This window comes from Microtus ochrogaster, chromosome 1, assembly GCF_000317375.1.
Source record: "Microtus ochrogaster isolate Prairie Vole_2 chromosome 1, MicOch1.0, whole genome shotgun sequence".
NCBI lineage: Eukaryota > Metazoa > Chordata > Mammalia > Rodentia > Cricetidae > Microtus > Microtus ochrogaster.
In genome coordinates this window covers 46,975,727-46,984,183 of record NC_022009.1, presented here as the reverse complement: position 1 = coordinate 46,984,183, position 8,457 = coordinate 46,975,727, and the positions used below count along the sequence as shown (strand labels likewise).

Below are 8,457 nucleotides of genomic sequence, written 5' to 3'. Positions count from 1 at the left end.
TCTGCCAACATCAACCAGCTAGTCACCACAGTCGGTCAGCATCAACCAGCTAGTCACCACAGTCGGCCAGCATCAACCAGCTAGTCACCACAGTCAGCCAGCATCAACCAGCTAGTCACCACAGTCGGCCAGCACCATGCCTCTCAATCAGCTAGTTACCACAGTCTGCCAGCATCACCCCTCCCAATCAGCCAGTCACCACAGTCTGCCAGCACCACGCCTACCGACCAGCTTAGTTTACCCAACTGTAGGCACTATTTTAATTCACATTTATTTTTAGAATACTCAGCCACTTACTGTAGTGAGGATATACCGGGCAGTTAGAAAAGGAAACCCTCCTGGCCTGAAGTCCTGGAAGGAGCCTCAGCCACCCCAAAAGACTCCCCCACAAATGCCTGGAATGCTTCCACTCTTGACGCCCTCTAACTGAGATCAAGGATTCCATGGCTCCAGGCTTCAGAGCTGCGGGTAGGGCCAGAGTGACTCACTGGGTTTCCTTCTTGGGGTCAGTCACGGGGAGGGTGGCAGACCCTCCTCTGCCCACCCGTCTCCTGCCTGCCCTTCAGCCTAGATGCACGTGATCAGCACGTCCACGGAGGTGGGCACTTCGATCTCTTCAAAGAGCACACGGCGTGGGGAGGGCCTGATCTCAGGCGCTGCCCTCAGCAAGTGTTGGGTGTGTTGCAACAGATTATGATTCCTACGGCGACCGAGTCTACGCAGCGCCAGAATGGCCAGTACGTGGTCACGCCTGTAGAGACATGGGGGTCCTTACTGCAGAGCGGTGACCCTGGTACTCTCCAGCCCCGCCCGCCCCTGGAGAGGACAGGAACCAGGCTTGGGAGGAAGTATGATTCAGCCAGCATTCCTGGAGCTGGGTCAAAGAGGCTGAAAGGCTGGGACCCTCCCAGGCGGGGAGGGGGATGAGGGCTCTAAAAGGAGGCGGGATTGTGGAGCTGGGGGTGAACAGCAACTGAACCTAGAAGCACACAGGCATGAGACAGGGGAAGGAGCACGCACACAGTCGAAAGAAGCTTTGAGCAGAGGCGAAGCAAGGAATCTGATCTAGGGAAGGTTCCAGAAACTGACAGAGAGCTAGAGAGGTGGAGGTGGAGGCCAGGGGAATGTCCTGGCAGTGTGCAAGACAAAGCAGCAGCAGGGATGGGGGATCGGGAGACTGGAGAGGGACGGTGAGTGGGGGAGAGGAAGGTACAACGTGGCACCGTGAGCCACTGTTCCTTACTGGTTCCCCACAGTTGTCCAGGGCTTGGAGCTAGGAAGGGAGGGCCAAACCGGGGCTGGGGAACCCCCAAAGAGCGGTAGGGAAACTGAAAACTTAGATGGGATCGTCAGCCTGAACCAAATCTGGCAGAGCAAACCAGCTGCCTGCAGCCGCACCCGGGAGCCAGGGAAGGGGCTGGACCAGGCTTTTCAGCGGCTTTCCATCCCGGAATCTCTGAGCACATTGGAAAGAGCCGAACCGGGATCCCTACGGGTTCCGATGACTAAGCACCCCGCACAACCCGGGGTCCGGGTCCGAGCCTCCTTTCTGTCGAAGCCTCAGTGGGATTCCAGAGAGGGTTTGCGCCTGGGGGCAGGGGAAGCCGCGTTGTCCACGGGTGATAGAGAACACAGGGAGAGATGGCCCTTTTGCCTACAGTCCCTGTGCCCTTCCCTCGTGCGCATGCGCACACAGGTTTGCTCCGCTGAGGCATTGAGTTCTCTCAGCCGGGTTAAAGTGGCTCTTCCCTGTCCTACTCGTCAGCAGTCACAGCCAACAGGGCTTTGCTGAAGGCGCTAGTGCCAGTAACTCCTGACTCCCGGTCAGAAGCTAGTGGGGGAGGAAGGCCTGCAAACCTGATGTCTGGGTAGCTGCGTATAAGTGTCTCCAGATGCCGCTGGATGTCGTCTTTGTAGGTCTCGCCCAGGATCTCAGCCACACACAGAATGGCTTGGTCCAACCACTTGGCTTCAGAGCCCTGAGGAGACAGGAAGATGTGTGCTGCGGTCCACTTCCCCGTGGAGCTCCTTACGTACAACCCCTCCTTTAGTTCCCTGCTACACCCATCCCATGTATCTCCCGCGGGTGGTTTGCCCATAATAAGATGCCACTGGGACAAAGGACAGAGGGAGCATCTGCAAAGATTCTGTAGAGATGGCTTCTTGTCTGCACAGATGGGAAATCCTCGCCCTGACCAGGGACGTGCAGCGTGGAGCCTGCCAACAGTAGGAGACCAGCAACCCAGATAAGAAATTTGGGTATGGCTCAGACTGTCCCGGATCCGAGTAGGGAGAGACCGCCCACAGATCTTGCCCATCATAATCCTCATCCTTTCTTCACCTTCATCCACAACTGTGCACAAATATGAAGAGACATCCCCATCTGGGTCTGCACCTCTTGAATACAGCGCCCCCCCCATCTTCCCAGTGTAGTTTGAAGAACTGCCTGCCTATGTAAGCTCTCTTCTCCATGACCCTTTCCTACACCCGCCCTGGGTTTTGTTTTTTTTTACAGGATGAAAATAGGAAGTGCCTGACTGGCCAGAGGCTGAGCCCTGCTTGACATTCAGATGTTGCTCCTACCAGGCCCTGGAAAGTGCTGCTAATGGCCTGAGCATCCAGGCTCATCTTATGGGAGCCATTCACACGATCCAGGCCACTGAACCTCTCGTGGGGCCTCAGCACCTGCCCCAGGTACTCGCGGACCACAAAACGGTGAACCTCCTGCAGAGTCTCCTGGAAGAGTGAGGGTTTAGGGTCAGGATAAAAGGCATGGGCTCTGCACACCCATGCCAGCCACCCCACTTCCTGGTACCTGTGCCAGTAGTGGGGTCACATGCTCAAGATGATGTGCAAAGTCCACCACCTTGACCATGAGGGGATGCAGTGTGTCCTGTGTGAGCCAGCTCTTGGTATGCAGCATCTTGAATAGTGGCTGGGGACAGAGGGATATGGGAGTGAGCTCCGTTTGCTATCCCTAACCTCCTTCACCGCCAGGTTCCCTTGTGTCATCCTCTTTCCTGGGCACAGATTTTATCACTGTGCCTTTCCCAGAATGCCTCCTTCAGTGGGCATGGTTTGGGTTTAGTGTCTTGTCAGGCCCTGCTTGTGCTGAAGAATATTTCCTGGCCCACTTGGCTCGGGTGTTGGTCACAGAGAGGAAGGGATTACAGTGGGGTGGCAGGTGCTTCCCAACTGCCCTTGCTCAGCTGGGAACTCACTTAGGGTGAAGGAATGCAGGGAACGGAGGGCACCGCTGGGCATGGAAAATCTCCAATTCACCTGTATGTCTTGCTGTGCCATCTGGAGCAGGTGCTTCTGGAAGCTATTGGTGGCAGCCACGAGGGGTTTCTCCAGTTCCTTTATGGTTCCAGGGAACCTGGCCAGAAGGCTGGTTCTGGGGAGGGGCCAAGACAAGTAATAAGCTGGGCAGGGGGAAAGAGGTTAGGGAATAAGACCCAGCTAGCGTAACCCTGCAGCCTGGGCACTGCACGGACTTCATTCATTTACCAGTGGCTCTCAACCTTCTTAATGCTGCGACCCTTTAATATAGTTCCTCATGTTGTGGTGACCCCAACCATAAAATTATTTTTGTTGCTTCTTCATAACTGTAAGAATTTTTGCTACTGTTATGAATTGTAATGTAAATGTCTGATATGCAAGACACCTGACACGGACTTCTGTTGAAAGGGCTGTTCGATCCCCACCAAGGCGTCTCAACCAACAGGTTGAGAACCGCTGATTCAGACTGCTGTGAAGGGCAGACCCTGGAGGGGTACAGAATAGCAGCCATGGAAGCAGAACTGAATGAGGGGACAATTTTAGAGTCATGGAGCCAATCAAACTCTGGCAGCAGAGTGGAAGCTCAACTCCATGACAGAGGTCCCATCTGGCAGCTTTGAGCCAGCCCTCCATGCCCCTTGGGGATGGGAGTGTCACCCAGCCATGTCTGGCACAGCTCCCCACTGAGCTTCATCACTGCCTCTGAGGGTGACAGTACCCCACTTCACTGTTGAAAAAACTGAGGACCAGGCTCTATCCAGTGCACAGTTCAATCTATCAGATGGAGAACGCTTCCTGAGGCTGAGTGGTCATTGTCGTGTAGTCCATGTCTCCCCTTTCCCCACCTCACCATTCCCCACCCCCACTGCTGAAGACTAGCCTGGTACCGTTAGCCAAGAGCATACTGAGAAGCAGAGCATCAGTGTGGCCACCCTTTGGGACACAGGCAGAGCTGGTTTAAGTTCTAGCTGTGTGACTTCCTGGTTGTACCAGTATCCACTTGTCCATCTGTATCTGGTACCCTGGCCTTGGGATGAGGTGAATGAAGCAGGCACATGGTGCCTGGTGTGTCGCGAGTGCTCATAAAGAGCTCATATGGATTGAGTGCTCACAGTCTGAGGAAGCAGGCTCTGGCTTTGTTAGAAGACAAGAGGCACAGAGATGAAGTGATGTCCCAGGGCACACAGTCAACAGTGGGCAACACTGGAATTCGAACCAACCAGGAAACCCAGATCTCGTGCCTTCTGTTAATGGCTGCATCCCCCAGACTAGCATATCTGTGGGGAAGAGCGCACCCAGTGTGGCTGGGGTCAGGGCAAGGTAGCCATCTCCGAAACAGAAAGGGAGGGCCTTGCATTCTGAGAGTAGAGGCGCCCGAGATTGTCCAGGATGGGGTTCAAGGAGGGAGCTTCCCCGAGGAGGAGGTAAAAAAGAAACGGAATGGGATGGAGGAAATAATGGGATGAAGGAAATAAGCGGGGAGCCCTGGGATTAGGGGATGCCGATCTCCTCAGCCTCTGGTCAGCCTTGAAGCTCCACATTCCCCAATTGCTCCATGGCCCTAGCTCTGTTGAACACATTAGGGCCAGGGAGGAGAGGGGACAATCCGGGAAGGCCTCGGGGAACCCACAAGAATCAACACTCAGGAAGTATTACCCCAAAACCCCCGCTTCCCCCCTCTCCCCGTCTCCGCATCCCCCACCACCCCCGCCTGGCCAGCCTCCGCTGCTTTGGATCTTTTTTTCCTGTACTCGCGCGCCTCCTGCTGGCAGTGCTCAGCAACGCCCTGGAGCTGGGGCGACCTACCTCATCTCCACGCAAGCGTTAATGTAAGCGCCCAGGTAGCACTCGCTCACCGCCTTCGACGCCAGAAATGCCTTTTCAAACCTGGGGATCGAAAAGGATCATTCCTCTGACCTCGGGTGTTCGCCCTCTTAGGTCCTCACCAGTCTTGAGGGTCTCACACTCAGACCGGTGGACCCCGCCCACTCCTGGCCGTGTCATCTCCCACCCTTCCCGGGCTGAGAATGCCACCCGCACCTGGGCACAAAGAGGCAGAGCGCACGTGCGCAGATCTGCAGGGTGGTGGCCTCCAGCTCCGAGGAGATAGCGCCGGCCGCCTTCACGTGCTCAGCCACGAGCTGTCAGGGACGCCACACACTGAGTGCAGTAGAGTATGGAACCCAGCCCACCTCTGTCTGCAGTTTTCAGTTGCCCCAATGTGAGGGTCACCCCACCCCAATCCCAGAGTCCACCGGCAGACCTGAGAGCTGTAACCTAGACTGGCCATGTGCTTCAGGGGCCTAGATCACCCCCACAGGTTCCCCTCTCAGTATAATTTAGCTCTGAGGGATCTCCGCCACGTTCCTGAGGCCAGAACCAAGCCCCTCCTCAGCCCTCTTCCCGTGCGAACCATGTGCACGTCGATGGACAGGGGCGTATGGTAGAGGCCCTGTAGCACTTCCAGCTCCTCGCCAGCTTCCCAGCGACTCTGCTCCAGATGCAAGATGCTATCAAAACAGCTTGTGATCTTTGTCTGTGGGATTAGGAGTGGGCTGCGATTAGAAGCCATCCACGAGGAAGGTAAGAGCTCCCCCTGCCTTCCAAGCCCCACTTTGCACCTTGAAGGACTAGCGTCACTGGACCCCACCCACAGACCACGCCTACAGGTGCCTCCAGCACAACCCCAATTCTGGAGCCCGTAGCCACTCCAGCCTCACCTCTAGGAAGTTAGTGTAGTCACTTTCCAGTCGGGCCCACAAAGCAGGCTCTAGGAGTGGGGGCAGCGGTTCGGTGGGCAGTGCCAAGTCTGGGGCGCCTAGGAAGTCAGGACTGAAAAGCAAGATGGGGTGGGAGAGTTGCTGAGGACCCGGGAGGAGCTCTGATACCCCACCAGCTGCCTCCTCTCCCTAACCAGGCTCAAAGTCCAAAGTCATCATTAGGTCCTTGAACTCCGTTTCTGTTGACACATTCCAGTCCTCTACCCTCTAGATCTATGCCATCACTTCCCTTCCCTCCCGTCCCGGAAGCCTCTGCCGGCTGCCTTGGACTTCTTGGCACTCACGCATCCAGCTGGGCCTGCTCAGAAGGCTTAAGGAGCTGTTCGGATGGACCTCTGCCAGACTGCCTCAATGTGACCTCTACCCTCTTGGTTAGCTACATTAAAGACTGAGCTCTAAGCAACACCCCCCCCCCACACACACACACACATCACCATGTAACCCAAATCAGGGTGCCCGAGAATGACGGCCTGATCACAACAATGTAAAGAGGCCAGGATTTGGGCAGCCTTCTCCCTCGCGTATTCTTCTCCCTTTGGCCTGTGGCAAACTTGGGGCCCATTCATCTGGGAAATTAAAGCACCCTTGTTACACAACACCCTTCTTGTTACACAGTACCAGGGATGGAAGCCCCTTAGCGGGCTGCACTCTGTATATGGATGCTCATCCAGAGGGAAAGTAGGCTGAACCCACACTCCGAGTGGTGCCCTGCCTGCAAAGACGCTCTTTTCTAATGCATTTGCAGTCGCTTTAGGGACTAGCAGGGCTCTCTGGGGCTCCTGGCTCTGGTGTGAGGCGCACATGAAAGACTCTAGCTTTGGGAACCTGTAGCTGGGTGGTCCTTTAGGAAAACCTGGGATGGGAGCACACAGCCTAGCACAAGAGAAAGAGTGACAAAACCCCCAGTCTTCCTGGCACCCCATCTCTTTGTCTGCGAAGGAATGAGGAAGAAAGGTGCCCTCTGTGTTCGCTGCTGTTTCCCAAGGTCTCCTGGTGGGTAATGGTCCCGCTTCTGCCGTAAATACTGTTATTTCAGGTCTCACCTGCCGTACACATTGGCGGCCCAGTCTAACAGCACATAGAGCTGCTCACAGCCGCGGGCGTCTCGCGCCAGCTCCTGCAAACGCTGGGCCACCGCGCTGTGAAAGGCACGCAAGTAGGTCTCCCACACCGGGAAATCGGTGGCTTCGTAAGCGGGCTGTATCTCTAATCGCACCTTCTGCAGGTCACGGCGAACCACGCTACCGAGTTCAGCCAGAAGCTGGGCTAGGTCGGAAGAGCCCTCCGCAGCCCCTGGGGTGACTTTGACGCCAGCCTGCTGCACGCGCTCCTGGGCGCTGCGCTGCACCGCGTCCTTCCAGTGCCGACGCCAGTGGCGGGGCGTACTCAAGAAGTCACCGTCGGCTTGGGGGGCCTGATGGGCCTCCTCTTCCAAGTTCACCACCTGGGCCAGTTCGGCTAGAGCCTCTCCATCCACTCCTTCGGAACCCAGCGCCTCGCGCACAATAGCTCCGATCTCCGCGGCTATTCCGTCGTAATGTAGGCAAACGTCCATAGCGCGCCGTGCATAGGCGGTGGGGTCCTGCGCAAAGGTGCGTGAGGTTTTGTCTGCTACCAGCCGCGTCTCCAGGTACCGCAACTGTTCGAAGGCCTTCACTAATTGCCTGTCAGTGATGAGGTCTGTCACGGATTTGCTCTCTGCAAGCGGAGGTGAGAAAGGGGTCAATGGAGGGACCAGCACAGGGTCTTGGTACCAACTTAGACATCTAGGCTGCTCTCAGAGTCTTGGGCTGGGCTGCCTGGCCATTACCCAGATGTTCTGTGAGCCATTGAACTGCTCCACCTGCGAGAAGACCTTGCTTAGTTAGAATCACGTTTGAGGGAGCAGAGCCAGGATTCAAAACCTGGCTGAAAACAACAATTTGGGTCATCTCCTGACTGCACAGCAATACGGGGCCGGGTACCTTTTATCTTGTACACACCCCCCACTCCCATCTCTGCTGAGCTGGTCCTGGTGTTCTCATGTGTGGCTGTAATTGCAGGTCTAATAGGTTCAGAGCTCAACTGGGTGTGTCCTGTCCTAATGTCCAGAGTCAGCCTTTCTGCTGGGCTGCTCTTTGCCTGTCCCTTCTTGGAGGAGTTTCTCTACTTCTGATGGATCCCTTGTTGAGAGTTCAAGTTCATTGTGTGCTCACCTGAGCAGTCCCTCTAGCTGCCTCTCCCTATGGTCCTCTGGGACCCTGTGATCTGAGAGAATCAGTGCCTAATAATTAGGATGAGTTTGCTCAAGGGGCCAAGTGGTAAAAGGCCATGCAGATCTGGGTTCAAATCCCACCTCTCTTATAGTTAGCAGTAAGACACCAGCAAGTCACTCACTTAGCTGAGCCTGACTTTT

The 8,457-nt window shown here is 55.8% G+C and overlaps 1 protein-coding gene across 1 annotated transcript in view; it reads right to left on the bottom strand.

Moving 5' to 3' along the window:
* Positions 1 to 296: 296 nt before the first annotated feature.
* The window catches only part of Exoc3l4 (exocyst complex component 3 like 4), an 8,942-nt gene continuing 781 nt past the window's right edge, over positions 297 to 8,457 (bottom strand). The window contains exons 2-11 of the mRNA XM_013353616.2: positions 7,106 to 7,760; positions 6,003 to 6,114; positions 5,696 to 5,818; positions 5,323 to 5,423; positions 5,089 to 5,169; positions 3,283 to 3,397; positions 2,816 to 2,935; positions 2,584 to 2,736; positions 1,858 to 1,979; positions 297 to 751 (exon numbers count right to left, since the gene is read on the bottom strand). Coding sequence (XP_013209070.1) covers positions 568 to 751; positions 1,858 to 1,979; positions 2,584 to 2,736; positions 2,816 to 2,935; positions 3,283 to 3,397; positions 5,089 to 5,169; positions 5,323 to 5,423; positions 5,696 to 5,818; positions 6,003 to 6,114; positions 7,106 to 7,760 — 1,766 coding nt within the window. The 3' untranslated portion in view covers positions 297 to 567. The remainder of the gene's footprint in view (positions 752 to 1,857; positions 1,980 to 2,583; positions 2,737 to 2,815; positions 2,936 to 3,282; positions 3,398 to 5,088; positions 5,170 to 5,322; positions 5,424 to 5,695; positions 5,819 to 6,002; positions 6,115 to 7,105; positions 7,761 to 8,457) is intronic.